Source organism: Falco naumanni, chromosome 1 (assembly GCF_017639655.2).
Source record: "Falco naumanni isolate bFalNau1 chromosome 1, bFalNau1.pat, whole genome shotgun sequence".
Taxonomy (NCBI): domain Eukaryota; kingdom Metazoa; phylum Chordata; class Aves; order Falconiformes; family Falconidae; genus Falco; species Falco naumanni.
The window spans coordinates 13685928-13704292 of record NC_054054.1 but is presented as its reverse complement, the minus strand read 5'-3'; the positions used below and the strand labels follow the sequence as shown (position 1 = coordinate 13704292).

Below are 18365 nucleotides of genomic sequence, written 5' to 3'. Positions count from 1 at the left end.
GAAGGATACAATACTTGGTTTAGGTGGAGAATGACTGGGTCTAGGTAAAGATTACTAACTCATGATAAAAACAAGACAAAGCAAAGCAACTAAGGCAAAGAACATGAGTAAAACCAGTGGAACCACAAATGAAGTAACACTCTTTCTTGATCAAGAATATGGCAGCAGAACAGGTTTTGGTTTTTTTCATAAAATTCATACATCTCTTGTTATATCAACAACACACTGCAACTGTCCGATTCTGGAGTGGGAGTGGGGAGGGGGTGGGCATGTGAAGGCAAAGATGGGATATGACTTTTGCTCTCCTACTGCACAGGCTCGCTTCATGTTTCACTGCAGGCACTGGCTCATCATTCTCAAATTACAAAACTTTTAGTCAACTTCCAGGTCTCTCTTTTGGAACTCAGGGGGATGAAAAGATGAAATCCTCATAATTGGGTTAGATTTAAAAGCAGAAGACAAGATAATTCAGCCTGTGCCCACCAGCCCTCCACCACAAGCTGCAATAATGAAAGCAGCTCCAGTGAAAAATGGACAATGTGTCTGTTCCTTTAACCCCCCCTCCATGTCCAACCACATCAAACAGCAGGAAAAATCAAGTATAAGCAGCTTTATGTATATTCATTAAGGCCTCAAAATTTCTTGGTGATAACTGAAATCAAGCATGAATTGTAAAAGACCTATTAAATACTGATTTAAAGACCATGTAGCAGTCTTGACTATGGCGCATTGTCACTGTTTTAGATTTGTGCATCAAAACGGTCAGGTATACTTTTTTGTCAGCTGATTTTTGCTCTTTTGATAATTAGTGCTCTTTTCCAACATGAACAATTTTTTTCTGTTTTTTGACTTGTATATGCTTAAAACGCGATACTACACAACAGCCACCTTTGACATGTATTTTGTTCTTCACGTTTAGATTTTTTTTTTAAGAAGTGATTTTATAACTCGCTTACTCTTTTTTAGTTTGTTTGTTCTTAAAAATCAAGTCTAAGGTGTTTTGAAGTGCTGGCATGTCCTTAAAATGGAATTTTGCATTATACTCAGACTTACAGTATGTTGGAGACCAGAGTGATCGATTTCTTTAGAAAGCCATTTCACCAATAATTTGATGTTTCTCTAGATTTCCTTTAGCTCAGATAAAAACAGCTGCTTAGAGTAGGCCAAGGAGGATGACTTTTTCCTGAAAAAGGTGTTTTTTTCCTAGGTTGATAGCTTATGCTGTTACCTCAGCTCTTGAGACACTGGAGAGGAAAATCTACTAATTATATCAAAAGAAAAAGACCCACTCTTTTTTTACATCTCCTAATTTTGAAATTTGTGCTTACAGTATTCATTTTATAGAAACACTTTCTAGATTTTTTTTTTTTTGAAAGAAGAAATTTTTTTTTAGGAACAGTAAATCCATTTCTGAATTTTCAGTCTGAGGTTATTGCTGGGTGTTTATTTCTTTATTTATAGTTTATTGGAAAATACTTTTGCGAGAACAAATTCTTCTTAAGTCTCCTAGTATGCTTGCCTGCTATAATTCCGAGCAGCCTGTTACATGTTCTGCGTATGCTAGCAAAGAAGCAAGGTAAAAGAAGGTTAGGGATTAATGGCAGCTGTTGTAGCTGGTCTGCTCAGAACAGCCACTTGTTCCTTCTGAGCCAGAATGTTTGCTCATTACAAACAGGAGGCTAAGAATATTCACTTGTTATAATACAGCCTGATATTGTGGTACACAATAATTAAAAAAACACACCAAAAAAAAAAAAGTAGTAATGACCAAAGCCCTTTCTAAATGCATCTATGTAAATGCAGGGAGAAATGAGGTTTCTAGGGCAGGGGAGATGTTTTGTTTGTTGTGGGATGTTTTTTAGTTTCATGGAGCATGACTTCTCTGAAAAAATAACTCCTTGAGCCATAGTACAAGACTCATTTTGTTCAAAAGAAAAACAAAAAGAAAAACTGCCTAGTTCCCAACAAACTGTATTTCCTGAGCTGCTGTCTGTCCCTTTCCCAATATTTTTTGAAGATTTTTGGGTGGCAGGGGAATAAGTACCCATTTGTGATTTTGTCACCTCTTAACTATTTTTAGCTAAAGTTACAAATTAATTTAATTTCCCCCTCCCTCTCATCTCCCTTTTCAATTTTTCCAGCATTTGGAACAATTTCCCTTTCATACATATGTATATTTACTTTCTTTTTCTGAGCTAGTGGGTTTTGTTCTTTCTTCTGTCTGTGCTTCTCCAACCTTTCATTCCTTTTATTTCCTTCACTGTTTATTCCCCTCAACTGCTTTCTATCTTTCTGATCCCTTTCAGTAAATTTTAGCTGTCCAGCAAATCAAAGCCCAACTGCAAACATGCTTGCATCCACAGAGCAGCTGTTGTAAAGAAACGTAATTTCACTTGATGGAGTTGATAGAAACACTGCCAACCACTCAAGCTAAACCAAGTCTGAGATGGTGGTCAGATGGACATTTCACTAAAGCAAAAAAGAAAGAGTGTCTTGATATTTGGGTTATTAATGTACCATTCTTTACTGATTTACAACTCCTGAATATATATTTATGTTGTCTGTGAGGGTTACAGCACTAAAATCTATGTTTCATAGCATGCAGGACCCACGTGTCAAGCACAAGGCTCTATTTTACCTCCTTGTATTAATCTAGTCTCTTTCCCCAATATCTGGTAACATTTGGCATGACATCAACCCTTGCTTAGGGGTAATAAAACCAAGAAAGCAGGAACTCTAGGACACCGTTTTTAGGAAAGCACTGCAAATGGAGGCCTGTCTCTTATGAAATTTGGGAGATTTTAAAGAAATGTTCTTTGACAAGAAAAGAACAGTTCTGGCTTTGCTAGATTTATGAAGCTGATGGTATGAGACAACCCTTGAAGGCTTCCCTCTTTGGCCATGAACAGGCTGATGGGCTGTGTAGTGAAACAGTTAGAAGCCTTATTAATTACAGTATCTTGTTGGAGTACCTCCATTTATCGTAACTGTAGAACTGGCAAATATCTAATTCCATATTGGCCTGTTTTTAAACATGGTCTGTTGTAATTTTCAGTTTATCTCTTTCTGTGAGAAATGCAAATGTAAAATATGTAATATGCTTAATTTTTCCAGCAATTGCCCCTTTAAAATTGCTTCTAAAAATGGCAAAATGGGAAGTTACAAGATTTTACAGCTTCTGTTGCATATGTAAGTAATCTAATGAATTGGTGGTTTAGTTAGAAAACAGAGGAACACACTTGACAGAACAAAGTTCTCTGTTGTTTTTGAAGTACTAAATCCTCAACATAAAGAATGGAACCCTTAGATAACACTTCATTATCTCTTAAAAACTACAGAAAATGTATTATCTTAAAAATTAACCACCTCCTGCTCTAGCTTTTTTCCAGTTCTGAAACAAGGCATGGGTGAAGATGATGTGAGGTGGTAAACAAGTGTTGAACCTTGCCTTAGTATTGTGCAGACTGTACAAGTTCCTCAGCTATCCTCATTTTTACTGAACAGCAGCCCAAGGTTGGGAACATGCTGTTGGAAGTGCACCTACCAAATGAGATGACTTATTGAAAAGAGGGAAAAATTGTCTAGGAGTACGAATGGAGCTGAAGGGTGTTCCAGACATTTATCTTCTAGGATGCTGAGTTCTGTGATATTCCCAGAAATAGGTAATTTATATGAGTCTACTTTGAGCCTACTTTTAAGCCTACGGAGTGTTTGCGGTCTATTTTTGGGATCATTTTGTTTAATGCAGGAGTTTACAAAAAGCCAGGTACTGAGTTCAGTTGAATGTCATATACATACCACTGAGAAGTGAAGTGTATCTTTAGCTGTCTTGCTCTTTGATCTTTCCTGGTGATGATGAAAGCAAAAGGCATTTTCTAACAATTCGTGGCAGCTGCTTTGTATCATCAGCTCCAGCAGTCAGTCATCAGATCCTGTCATACACACTGTGCTAAGATTGCCAATGATATAGGTGAACATATGCCATACAATTCCCTGCCCCCCCCCACCACCACCACCCGGCCCCACTGTTTCCCAGGAGTATGTTTTTTGGGATGTACTGCATGCTAAGGGTAACAGTTTTGGGGGGAAAGTTTTACTTTAGTTTTCCAGCAACATTACATTGTGATTTAATAGTCTGGGGATAGTTATATTGCAGATTAACCTTCCTAACCCCCTTCCCACTCTGGCAGTAGGAGCAGACATTTCCAAAAGAAAATATCTGTAGAATACCTGAAGAGTGATGAATGTGTCTCTGCTAAACAGCCATATATAATAGTGTATTTACCTACACATAAAAGTATATTTTGTATGTGTGGAGGAGGAGGCTATATCTGTTTTCTATGTATGTAAGAGGGTTTTGCAGTACAAATGGTTGCCAGAGATGTTGGTGCTTGTGACTGGAAACAAGTCTGCAAGTGGTCCCATCACATCTGGAATTTAGCTCAGTGTGTGTACATATATATATATGTAGCAGTTCATCAGTAGTTTCACACCTGAGAACTTTTTACTGCAGTTGTTGACTGGTAGGAAGTTGGGTAGTTTGTCATTAATTTATTAGTGAATTAAAGTTTTTTTTTCTTGTTGTGTGAGTCTTTTGGTTGGATTTGGTTTTAATCTAGCCTTAAGTCAGAATTTTCTTTTGTTTCCTTTGTTTCTAAGCTGATAAGTCTTAGTTCATTTGGAGTACACTGTGTTTGATTGTCTTTGTAAAAAATGGGAAAAAAACCCAACTAAAAGACTGAAGTCTATCAAGAGATGAAGGCTGTAAAACAAACAGTGGCCAGGAAAGATGTCTAACAAAAATATAATGATCATGCTGAAAACTTTTTTTTTCAGCAGAAATAATGTCATTTGGTGGGATGTTTCTAGGATAAAAAGAAGCCTTTCTGTTTTCTATAAGGGAGAAGTCACCAAGAAACACATGTGTATTATGCTTTCAGAGGTCTTTTTCCAGCCTATGTGCAGCCATGGGCAGCAGCTGAACAGCTAAAGAGAGTTTTTTGAGGATATTCCAGATGGTAAAGAGGTTTAGGTTTCAGCTTGCAACTAAGGTGATTTTTTTGGAAATATGTTATCTTCAATGCTTTTTTTTTTTCACAATGCTGCTGAATGACTTGCATATTTTGTTCAAAGGCACAATTAGTTCCAAGTTGGAACTGCTTAAAACATCTTAAAATTGATCCGACTGACTGGTTTTGCACAGGTGTAACCTCACTAATTACTGGAATTACTCGCAATGTATAATCTAGAGTTGCTTCCAATTAGCAGGAGAATTCCAAACTGGACTTTGCCCTATGCTTTCTAAGAGCCTGAGGCAATGCCCATAGAGATAACGTTAGTATAAGACTTTGCAATGTTAAAGCAAATGAGGATTATGTGGTGATTTTGATTAGATGTCAACCGGGCACTAGTAGAGAATTAGATCTTTTAATCCAAAAGTGCCAGTGTTTATTTTATCCAGTGCTAAATTAGTCAGTCGATTTCAAGTTGTCCCCTTCTATAAGAGAAGTACATAATTATAGAGAAAAATGTGATTTTTATTTTAAAAGAAAAATGTTAACCAACATAATTTATAACCAAAAAAGCTCCCAAAATGCTAGCAGGATACAATTTTCTATTTTATGAAATTGTCTGCTTCAGTAAGTAGACGCTTCTTAAATATCTGAAGTACTCTTTTTTTTTGCAAGTTTCTGTTCATTATGTGAAAAATCATCAGACAAGTGGAGGACAGAGTGGTACCGGTTCTTGATGTGAGCAATTTTTTTTCTTCTCTATTCTTCCTTTAGCTGTACCTTGTCAATTATCTGTAAGCAATGAAAATTTTATGAAATTAGATGTTATAATCTTGTACTATAAAGCATACCATATGCAGCCTAAGGCCTAATTTTGCTACCTAAAAAATAATTAATGAGCTGGCTTCAAGATCAGTTGTTATTTGATTGCCTTTGTTGTATGGAAACAGGATTTTCCAGGTGACATAAGAATTTTACAGAATGCTTCTAATGAGATAATTTTCCAAAACAGAAGAAAAGTACAATGTAAATTTTGTTGAATTTGTATATTTTAAATAGCATTACATTCATAATTTGATTTTTTTCAGTTTTATTTGTGTAATACAGAATAGCTACTGTTCTTAACAAATTAATTTCCTGAAAGCAATGAATAGAAGCTTAGTCACAATTTCCAAATATTTTTGCACAACCAATCAATATATAATTCATTATATATCTTCCTTACATGATACTACATGTTGCCTAAATTTACTAGGAGGTGCTGAATTCAGCTTGTGCTCATGTTTGATGTTGATAGGCACATACTGGCATTGTTTAAAAAGAGTCAGTAATGCAAGACTACAATCTGTCCCACCTAAAACCTCCCAAAGAGTTATTTTCACAGCTTAATCCCACTCCTGACAGAAATAATCTCTGCCAAAGTAATCTTTGAGGGTGAATAGGTAGCTTAATTAGGGAGCTGGTGCCCTAAGACACAGGCTGTGACCCCTGAACTAGCCTCCAGCCTTTTGGAAGACATGCAGGTCAACGTGGAAGGTCTGGGACAGTGAACCATTGTGGTTCATGAGATGCACCTCTGTCCCTCGTACCTGCAGGTGAAAAAGCAGGCTAGCTTTGTCCTGAGGCAATATAATTATACTTAAACAATGACCTTAGGGAATTCCGGTTGTGTTTTGTGAACTATACATAGTATTCAGGATGCTTTTTCTGTGACACAAGGGGGAACATGTTAAAGAGCCAGCCATTTCGATTGAACTGGGCTTGGATTTCACTAGAGCAGGAAAACTACGTTGTAGATGAAAACTCCAAATTTCTAAAGGTGGCCATCAGACGCAGAGGATATCTGGGAGAAACCTCTTTTATCAGTAAGTAAATCTTTCACATTTGCAGCTTCTTGCACTAGAAAAGGCAGCTGTTAAGGAGCTGTTCCATAGTCTGCTTGTTCCTCTGTTAACAAGATAAATGCCAAATGATGAGAACATCAATGGTATAGATCTTCATTGCTTAGACATGGCTATGTGTTTCATTTTCTGCTGCTGCCACCCAGAAATTGAAGTGAGTATGTATTAGTAGATGTAAGAACAAATCAATAAAATCAACTTCTGCTGTTTGCCCACTGTCTTTTTCCTGGTCACTTGCCAGACAACAAAATAGAAATTGGGATACTCCTTTATATTGGCAGGATACGTTTCATAATAAACTTTAGTTATAAGTAAACAAATAAGTTCTTGAAGTAGCTTGTCTCCGCTTGCAGAACCAAGTTGTGGAGGTGTTAGCTACAGCTCCTCACTTTACAAGGGCAGTGTTATTCTGGCCTTTTTGCTACAAGAAAAACCAAAACCTACTAGAAATTCTCAAAGGGTCATTTGCTAGCAGAGGTGCCTGCCGTAGAGCACGCTGATGTTAAGAGTGTGTTATCATGGGATAGCAGAGTACCCAATCGTGACAGCTCTGCAAAGTAAATAGGAATCATCTTTGCACCAATGGAGCGACTCAGGGAGCACTGAGCAGAAAGGTCTTTTTCTCCTTGATTTAAAAACAAACAAAAAGAAAAAAGGTTAAAAGTTTTAAATTTTTCATCATTTGAATTCATGCATGACAAGATTTACTTTGCGCAACATAAATGTATCAGGCTATTATCTTATATTAATGAAATCAGTCATTTAAAACCTAAGCAGTTTTAGAATAGAAAAACTGTAAGAATTTAGGAATGATTTAGGAATTAAATCATTTAGGAATCTTTTCATACTCTGCAGCCTTCAGGAGCTCTTCACTAGCTATCAGATCCTCCCACAAGCACATAGGCCATTGCCTTGAGAGGGATTAATCATTCTCAGCTGGGGAGGTAAAGTGACTTGTAATTGCTGGTGTTGAACCTTAATAAAAAGATGTCCATATATTTGAACTAATGCTGTATTGAAACCCAAAGGCAGAAATGAATTTCAAAGTCCCATGGTGAGTTACCTATCTTCTATTCATTACAAGCCACAGTTGGATTCTGCTGGTATGTGTGCACCTATGATGAAAACAAACAAGAAACCTAGCTGTAAAAATATGCAGGCTTAAAAATGTGTAACAAGTCTTTGTTTGTATTTTTTGTTTTTTGTATTGAAAAAAATCTTTTCTTGAGTGCCTTTCTATGATACATTTTTATGTATGGTACAGTCTCACAAAAAAAGATAATAAAAAAATTGAGTGCTCCTGCTGCATTAAGTAGTAAAAGCTGAATGAATCCTTATGTCAGCTGTAGCACCCTGCATGTGAGTTTCCAATAAAGCATGTTCACGTTTCTGGATATTGGTTTTGCTCTTTAAAAACATTCATAGTTTATCATCCTTTCCTCATGCTGCAGCAAAACCCATCTAATCTGAACAGCAAACAAAACCTGCTTTGAGTTAAATCCTGATTTGCTGCTTTACTTTGAACTAAATGGATTCATCTCTAGCCCTAGATTCTTTGTGTAACTACCCTCTGTTTTTTTTTAAGATGGGAATGTGTAGTGAAAGGATTTTGCTTGGATAATACCCTAGCAGAGAGGATGAATATCTAAGTATTGCAGTTTAGAGTTACATGAGGAAGGAAAAATAGGGGTGGGAGAGAAGCAAATTTGTATTGCATGGTGGACCCAGTAAATCCTGAGGATGTTGTTCTGTTGCACTGAGCTGCAATTCCATGTCAAATGCCCAGGTATTTACTTACCTAGCTAGGAGAGCATCTGCAGACTCGGACAGAGGCAAAAATCTTTAGGGGTTATTTAGTATACAGAAATAGAAAGTGGCGGAAGTACTTCACAGATCTTAAATGTGGGTAGAGTACAGCTCCTGTACATAGCAGTAGCAGAAACTGTAAGCACAAAGTGTTAAACATACAATGATTAATTTATTTTTGAAAGAGATGAGCAGTGGGGTTGTTTCCTGGTTTGGTTGGTTGGTTTGTTTTTATGTGGGTGACTAAATTATACCTTCAATGAAGCCTTGAACACCTTAATTGACATAAATAAATTTCATAACAGACTGATACATCTTTTCCGAAGGCATAACTGGAAAACTTGCTCCACAAATTTTTATATAGATGGAAAAATTGGCTTTGTTAAATAGTTCTGTTTGGTCATATTTGATAAATAACCTCATCTCTCAGTAACTTTGTTTAAGTGTCCAGCAGGTGAACTCAATTAAATTTTCTATGCAAACTGAATTGTTTATACACACAAATGTTGGCAGGACCCTGCCCTAATTACCTATTTTTTTATGAGCTATGCAACAGTATTAGAGAAAGTGTGATATACCTTCCTTATTTTTTTCTAAAGGTCAGTAACTGCCAGATTAGCATTTTAAAAATCTTCTTTGTGATTTTTGTTTTAGTTGTGTTAACATATTAAAATGCATGGAGAATTTCCTCCAAATTTTTATGCAGGTATTGGAACCAAAAATGGTACAGCAGTAAAGGATAAAGACTTTAAAGGAAAACCTCAGAAACAGGTCCAGTTCAATCCAGAACAGGCTTCAGCTACCTGGCGAGTGAAGATACTTGCAGACAATGAATATGAGGCATCTGAAACATTCCAGATTGTTCTCTCTGATCCAGTTATGGCTGCCCTTGAATTTCCGGCAATAGCAACAGTTGAAGTCGTGGGTCCTGGTGATGGCACGTATTACTTCTTGTTGTGATTAGGTGCAGGTTTGTTCACTTGCAGGTCCTGTGAGTACCTGCATACCTCATCTGCCTTTGCTCTGTTGTGGCTCAGCCTTGTCTTAAACCTTCGTATAACCGAACAAAGCATTTGTATTTGTTATTAAATCTCTTCCCTGGCTAAATTCATACTCTAATGTCAAACAGGTGTTCAGCCTTGATTTCCCCCTTCTCTCATCATGTTTTCTTCAGTATCTACAGTGTATATTCCTCAGCTGGAATATAGAGTAGAGGAAGATATAGGTGAACTGCTGGTTCCTGTTAGAAGATCTGGAGATGTCAGTCGGGAACTGATGTTCATTTGTTCTACACACCAAGGTATGTTATTTAGCTAAGTAACAGATTATTCAGCATGATATTCATGTTTAGGTAAGTAAGAGAGCAAATGCAGTTATTGATAGCCAGCAAGTATTGCCAGTAACTTCAGTAGCTGGAATAAGTGATTTTTGCAGACAACTTATATGTGCCTAGTTCTCTGCTTAGTGTTGTAAAGCCCAAAGTGTAAGAATATGTGTGTGTGTATGCATACATGCACACATATATATTACATGTATGTACACATACATATATATGTGTATATATGTATACCTTTTTTCAAAGAGGCACCATTTTTTTTCCTGCATTTCTTCCTGCTGAAGAGGAAATGCCTGTCCCTACAGTGAATGTTTAGAGGAAAAAAAGGATTTTTTGAGTCCTAAGCCCTGTACCTCTCCTGTTGTTGAGGGTCTGACTGATCATTGCACATTTGTATAGACGCTGAATAAGAACTGAGGTCCCCAGTGGAGGGGGGTGGGGTGATTCCTGTTGGCAGTGTTCTGCTTTTTGAATGTGTAGCTGGAAGAAGCCAAGTCAGGACTTCAGCTGGTTCACCAGGAAGTAGTATTTCAAAATTGACAGACTACAGGCATCGAGTATCACTTTTTGTTTAAACCTGATGCAGAAGGATGTATAAAGCAATGATGATCTGCCTTAATAATGCTTTTTATCTCATTTGGCAATCTGTGTTGTAAAAGAAGGCAATGTATGGAGTTGGTCATGAACCACAGAGAAGAGATGTAGATTTAGAACTAAACCATTTCTAAAATCAAATGAGGTTTTGGGGTTTTGATTAGGTTAGAGGCCAGCTATAAAGTTCAGAGCACAACCCTTTCTTCACTAGTTATTCACAGACATGTGAATGTAAGTTTGTGGTGGTGTGCTGATTTTTAGCACGGTGATAGTCACTCAAATGCTATAGTTAATACAGGCAGGTAATTGATAATATAATTCTTGCTTCAACTCATTTGAATCTGAAGTTTTCCAAATACAGCTTTTGATTACACAGCAAGCCTGCTATAAACTGAAAAAGCAAGATGGAAGAGGAGAGAAAATACTCGAGACTTTAAAAATACTAGGTATTATGAAATACATCAGATAACTTAATCAAAACTAAAATTTGCATTCAAAAATAGATTTAATAAAGATAAGGTAATGGGCATTTATAAATTAAACCAGGTTTAAGATAGAGGTCAGCAATTATCTTAAGCAGTGAAATATGAAATACTGATTGAAAAAAATGTTTTCTATATAGAAGTCTCCTATTAGTTAGTCATAGCTTGAGATACCAGCATTCTGTATGTTTCATGAGCAGGGAAAATGGGGGATCATGCTCAGTTCTGTCACTGTATTTAAACTTCTGGTTCAGAAAATCCTTTTAACATCTTTTGTTTCTATTTTACCCTTACCTGTAAGAGTCAGCCTGAGTAGTTGGCAGGAATCTTCAGTGTCAGGCATTCAGAGGTCATTTGTTCCTTCCTCAGTGTCTTTTAAGGGCTTAAGAGAATTCTCCCTTCTTTGTGTACTGAGGCACAGAAAATCTTACTGAGTTACTTAAGACTTTTTTTGTCTTTGTAGGCTGTCAACCTGTCTGGCCTTAATAAGCCAGCCATTTACCCAAACACACAATTGCTGTAATTGTTGTCATGATCTGTGTGTTTCATAAACATGCTGCAGTAAAACAATTTTCCCACAAAAAATTGCTTTTTATCCTGACTGTTAACTGCTGATGGGGCTGTGCTCTACATAATTTGTATCAAAGTGTATTTTTGAAAGGTTTTTTTGTTGTTGTTTTTTTAATTAGTTGACTCACTTTTCTCACCTGGTTGAAGTGCAGGCCCACAAAAAAAGTTGAGTCAGGATAAGTGGAGATAACAGTGAACTGGGAGCAGGAATAGTTTCATGAGGGTACTGGGCAATAATAAAATCCCCATCTTTGCTACTGGAGAAGTTGTAATTATAAATAGGAAGAATTTCCTGTGTTTAACTTGTTACTAAAACACATTTAGTAGTCAGTTCCAGCATAAATCTGGTTTTGTATGTTTGTTTCATTTGAAGGGCTGTTGTTCTTCCACTTCTTTAAATCTGAGCCCTTGTAATTGTTTTTTCTTACCCTCTCTCCTCATAGGTTCTGCTACTGGCACAGTACCTTCCACTGTCTTGTCTTACTCTGACTACATCTCATGTCCTGAAGATCACAGCAGCATTGTTCATTTTAATAAGGATGAGACTGAGAAAATCTGTCGTATTATAATTATTGATGACTCTCTCTATGAGGAAGATGAGACCTTCAATATTTCTCTGAGCATGCCAGTGGGTGGCCAAATTGGCACTGAATTCCCAAGCACTAAAGTGATAATCTTGGCTGACACAGATGATGGTGAGTACAAAGAAGCACTTTTGTTTTGCTGCAGCTTTCCTCTTCGGAAGTTTTACTGATTAAATAATCTCTTCCACTGTGTTTTTGTTTCTTAAAAAGCTGAAAATATGAGTCTAAGATTTGCTTACTCAGTAGCAAAATTGATGGAACAGACATGAACTATGTTTAAGATTAAGTGTAAATATGTATCATGCACTTTGGCTTATACTGTTATGTTATTACAGTATAGGTTGAGGATTAGGTTTCATTTCTTTACTGGACTAATTGGCTGGTTTATTACTCTGAAGTAGATCTGTGAGGATTAGATTTACTGTTACTGCAGCAGAGTCTGTGATTACAGTAGTTTACACAGGTATAGGATTAGTTTTGTGATAGTATTATAGATGAAAAAGTTTGTATATCATCAGATAAAGCTAAAGAGTAGAAATAGTTAATAGACCTAATTTGTCATACACAGTAATTCCTGCCCTGTCAAGGGACTTCAAAGTGTGCACTTTTAAGGTAGAAATTCAAGTCTTCCCCTTTTATTATGCAGTTGGAGAGACAGAATTCAAGAATTGATACTATTAGACAGAAGCAGAAGAAAAGCCATATACTTCATTGTCATTCTGTTTGTTCTTTTAGCCTAAATCTTTCTCTCTAATATAATCTTGTGAATATAATTAAGCTAAATAAGGCAGGAGTTTTGTACTGTGGTTAGACAAATCCATAATATACTGTAGTTTGATCAAGTTCAGTATTTAAGCTATAATGAGCTGATTCTTTGGAAATTTTGGTTAACTTCAAAAATAATGAGAATTTGGGGGCTGATTTCTGTGTCCTGTAACAAAAAAGTAATTTTCACTCTGTTAAATGAATAAAAATAAGAAGCTAAAGATCCAGAAAGATACTTCTGTTAGCTACTGTTTATTTCTACCATTTTGTATGTCCTGCAGAAGTCAACCAGTCAACACAGACACAGTCAAACTGATGAGGGAAAAATGTTGTTTTCTCAAATGAAATGTGAATGGGCCAAAATAATCACTGGTGTAATTTCTCTGAGGCCAGAGGATTTACATTAGAAGTGAATTTGCCAAAAAAATGAAGTTAGTAGAAGTATCATATAAATGATTCTATGATTCTGTGATTAGATTTGTTGAAAGGCTTATTTATCTTTTTGAGAGAACACAAAGGGAAAATAATGCAGAATTAAGCCAATGTGGCAGGGCAGTTGTTTTCTTTACCAGACTTAATGACCAAATTTTTTTTTCATAGGAAACAAGATTATTTATTATCAGCAGATCAAAACGGCTTTCTATGCAGCTTTAATAGATTGAAAATTATTTATATATGTAAAGTTAAATTACTGTATAGATAATTAATTCATATTAATTGACAGAAAATTATCATGCTTCTACTTTTCAATACAACATTGATAGTTTATCATATACTCTCTTTCTTTCTTTCTTTGTTACAAAGCTTTCTTTCTAAGAGTACCATCCAGCAAAACACTTGCCAACCTATCATCAGATAAATTCAGAGTAATTCTGAACTCAGCCTATGTCACGTGGAAAGACAGCCAGGGCATAAGCTCAATTTGTGAAAGAGTGTTCTCTGAAATGAGAAATCTCTTAAGAATACATCACTCTGTGAGACTATTTCCATTTTGAGTAAACAGACAGGAAACAGGCTGTCACTCTTTTTGATCTGACCTGGAAGAAGACTGCTAGCGTTTGATTGATAGGAAACTGGACAACCTTCTTTCTCAAATGTGTAAAATTTGAGTTTCAAAGAGTAAATTTCACCAGTTCATTTTTTCTACAGAATGATACTTTGCTCCACCAGTACATTTTGAATACTTACATGTTACTGTTAGTGTATATACAATGGCTAAGTATATATACTTACCACCCCTGCAATGGATGGTCCTACAGTCCATTAAAGTAAAAAACAAGGTTTCATAGCTGTAGACCTGATTGTGCCTGAAGGATGGACACTTTGGGGTTTTTGTTAATACTGGGAAAAACTGGTTGTTTAAACAGGCAAAATTTCCCATTATAAACTGCAATATGGCAACTGCTGAAGTATGCAGACTAAACTTGGAACGTTTGTTAGACGAAGCAAAGGAATAAGGCAATAATAAACCTGAAAGTGCCTCTTTCCACATGGAAGAAGGCTGAGTACGACTTTGTTATGTGGGGCGTGACTGCATTCACACAATCCTTTGGTCAAGTTAGTCATGATGGAGTGCTGTGATACCTCTCATAGTAAAGACCAGCAAACCCTGTGAGGAAGAAAAGGAAGAAATTGAGAGAATAAGACTTTAATACATGTCTTAATAGAATTATTTACAGCATTAAGGGATAATAGTAATCCTGTGTTACCAAACTCTAAAAAAAGGAAAATGCAAAATTCTATTATTAAGATATGACAGTGTTCCAAAACTGCTTGTATGGATAAATAACCAGACACACAGACACAGCATAAATAAAAGTTTATTCAGACTGTGATTAGCTTTAATATAAATGAACCTGGAACACAATACATATTTTTTGCATTTGTAGGCTTTTGTTATATCACAAATTTTTACAGAAATATCCATAATAGTGGCACCACTTCCAGAATTTTACAGTGTTATGAGCAGCTTAACAGTTCAAATAAAAAGTAGGTAACCTTGCAGCAAAGTACTATGCATAGTCCTTCATGTGTAATGGCAAGCTGTGAGGTCTGAACCCATTTTTTTTCTAAATACAGATGGTAAAAATGTAACTGGGATTGAGTAAAAGCCAATATAACAGATAAGCTTGAACAATTACATCATAAGCATTTACGTACAGAGGTGTTAGACTACATCAGTGCAGTCAGTGGAGTTTTTGTTGACAGCAAGATAAGGGCTTTTAGAGAAGTGTGCATTTATGACTGCATACATGCAGTATGAATGTGCTCCTTGCTATAGAAAGAACACAGGAAATATTCCTCACACTTCATCTAAACAAAAGTATTTTGGACATGATTACTTTGCTCTTTTGTTCACCCATGATGAGATTCTGTTAACACTCCCTGTCATACATATAAAAGCAAATAGCTTGTGCTACTTTTATTCACAGCGTTCCTCATCTCACAATGACCAAATACAAAGAAAGCAGGTTATTACTTGGTATTAGCACTGGTATTGCTTACCATTCCTAAGATTTGAAGTAAAAAATTTATTTCTTGTCAACTAGCTGAAATAAAAGAAATTTTGGAGAGAAAAGACTTGAGTTTCTTAGGCTAGAGAAAGCTGTAAGGGTAAATGCCATAACTTTAATGTCAATCATTTCAGTGGTGCCGCATGTCAGTGAAAGTTGAAGAATTAGTTATATTAAGTGATCTGAAATGCTTTTACTCAAATTAAACTTTACAGTAAGAAGGAAAGCCACTTAGCATCATCAAGGAAAGCAGTCAGGTATGTTATCAAAGTTTCTGTTAGTGAGGTTACTGCTGTTTAAATATTTATGCAGAGTGCTTCACAAATTATATAACATATTTTAAAAAAACCAACCAAACATTCTGTCAGTAAAGAAAACGTCACCATAAGGTGAGATAAATACCAGGCATTCAAACATTATTAAATTATCGCAGTCACTGTTCCCATTTTGAAAGTTTGATACCAGAGCACAGGCAGGAATGGAAATTATTTTTGTCTTGCTGGCTGTTCTGTTGAGAGGTATCATGATAGCTTCATAAAAGTGTGAGACCACTGGTACCCATGGTGCTGTGTGTGTGTCAAAATGAGAAGAAAGCAGTTTCTTAGTTTTATTGTTCCAGGGTTTGAGGTTTCTTACATGTTTCTTATGTATATTCTGCTTAGGTCTCCCTCTTTAAAGAGCTCCATCTTGCTGCATTTTTGAATAAATGGCTCTTTATAATGGCCTTATACTGGAAAATGAAACACATGTTACAGTGACATTTTTTTCTGTGAAATGCATGAAAATTTTCTGTATTAGTTCTGTACACGGGTCTGTTTTAATCTCTCAGATTACAACTCTAGAAATTTATCCCTATTTAGCATCCTAGGGATTCAAACTTTCACCATCTCAATTTAGGTGGGATATACTTTGTGCATTATATGGGGGAGGGCATCAATCAAAGCTTGAAGTGTGGTTTTGAGGGAGGCATATGCCCAGGGATTCCTTAAAGTGAAAACAAGACTATAAAGAAAAGTGTCCTAAAAATTTTATTGTCAGTGTCATAAGGAGAGGCCTCCCGCAGGCTGCCTCAAGTGAAGATCCCTAGCTCCTCACAGAGCCATGTCACATGCACGTAAACCCAGCAATAACTCGTTATTAGGTTTCAAGAGTCTTCAGTCACCAGTTTAATATAGCTTAGTGCATGAAAAGGTTTAAATATCTCTAATTATTGCTCCACAGTCTCATAGCATCATAGTAACATATAAATAAAGGAAGTGTTCAAAAGTTAAAAAGAAAAAAATATGGCAAGTTAATAGTCAAGACATAATGTTTATTCTTTGATCTCCAAGCCAAAGAGCAATGCAGGTTTTGTAGCAGACTCTTGATCCCAAAACAGTAAGTCTGAGTTGTGTATTATTTTCCTGTAATGTGGGTGCCTGGGAGCACTGTCCATGTCTAGCAGAACAAAGGGTCTGGTTGTCCAGTAAGTGGCTTTGAACAAATAGGTGCAAAGAGCTTGTGGTTTTCTAAGCAAGTGGAAATTCACATTAGCTCTTTGCTTGTGTGTTTAAGTGCAATCGCAGGTAGAACAGGTTTCAGGACCACAGCCTAAAAAAAAAATAAAAATAGAAAATTGACTGGCTTTCCAGGCCAAAGTAACACATAGAGCTATTATTTTATAAGTGAAAATTGATTTTAAATTAATAGTTAATGGCATTTCATGATTGAAATCAATATTGTTTACTAAAGATTACCAGTTAGCTCAGATGCTGCTCTGCTTTCTTGGTTAAATGTTGGTAATGTAAGGATTTCTTCACTGACCATCCCAAAAGGGAAAGAAGAGTATAAATACGTGAATGACCTGCACTTTTAAAACTGCTTTCCCCCCACCCCTATTCTTTTTTCTGTATTTTTTTCTACTTTTTTCCTTTTTTCCTCCTTTTTTTTTTTTCTGACTTGGCAATCAGCTGTTGAATCCTAAATAAGGTTTGCATCTTTAAAGTATATTGCCCTGGTAGAATTTACAGGATGCTCTTGTTACCTTTGGGCTCCATAATAAGAGCGGATTGTGTATGAGAGACAAGTGATTCATTTGCTGTAATAACTGAGTCACAAGTGCCATCTTCCTTGAGGTCTGGACCTGTATGTTTAATAGCCCATTGCCTGATGTTTCCTATCCCTGCTGTTCTGGGGAGAGTAGGTATATCTAGATCGGATCTTCAGAAACTCTGAAGGCACAGAAAATTCTGTTGAATAGTTGACTGGTCACATTATCCAAAGAATAATTCTGTCTCATTGTACTATATTTATATGTGAAACATGTTCATCTGGAAGATTTTAAAAAATAGTTATAGAAAGACTTATTCTTTTATCTATTTTCATCTGCTTGTGTTGGAAATGAACAAAAGTATTTGCTTACTCAGTATTTTTAATTGATAATGCAGTAAGATTGAGAAACTTCAGATCATTGTAGCAAGCATTTCAAATTTGGCAGGAGAATTAGAAAAAGCTCAGCACAATTTAAGATGACAAATTACAGTGGGTATAGTAGAAATGGGGAAAATAACTCTAATAAGAATAATATAACAGATTATTGCATTTCCTTAGGCCATATTTCAAAACAAAAACCTTGTTATCAAAAGGAGCAGCACTGACATCTGAAGCTATAATGTTACAGTCTGTATAGTTATAGACAAGGTATGCACATTCCGGGGGGGGAAAAAGTTACTCTCCCAATTAAGGAGACTGGTATTTAAAGGCCAGTTCAAGACAGTCATCATGGACTGTAACAAGCTGAACTGCCTGATCTCTTAAAACTGC

At 36.2% G+C, this 18365-nt stretch overlaps 1 protein-coding gene across 1 annotated transcript in view; it reads left to right on the top strand.

The window, feature by feature from the left end:
- Positions 1-18365, top strand: part of FREM3 (FRAS1 related extracellular matrix 3) — a 71323-nt gene that overhangs the window by 25001 nt on the left and 27957 nt on the right. Inside the window, 4 exon segments of the mRNA XM_040582321.1 lie at positions 6710-6877; positions 9426-9656; positions 9894-10019; positions 12145-12396. Of these exon segments, the coding sequence (XP_040438255.1) occupies positions 6710-6877; positions 9426-9656; positions 9894-10019; positions 12145-12396 (777 nt within the window).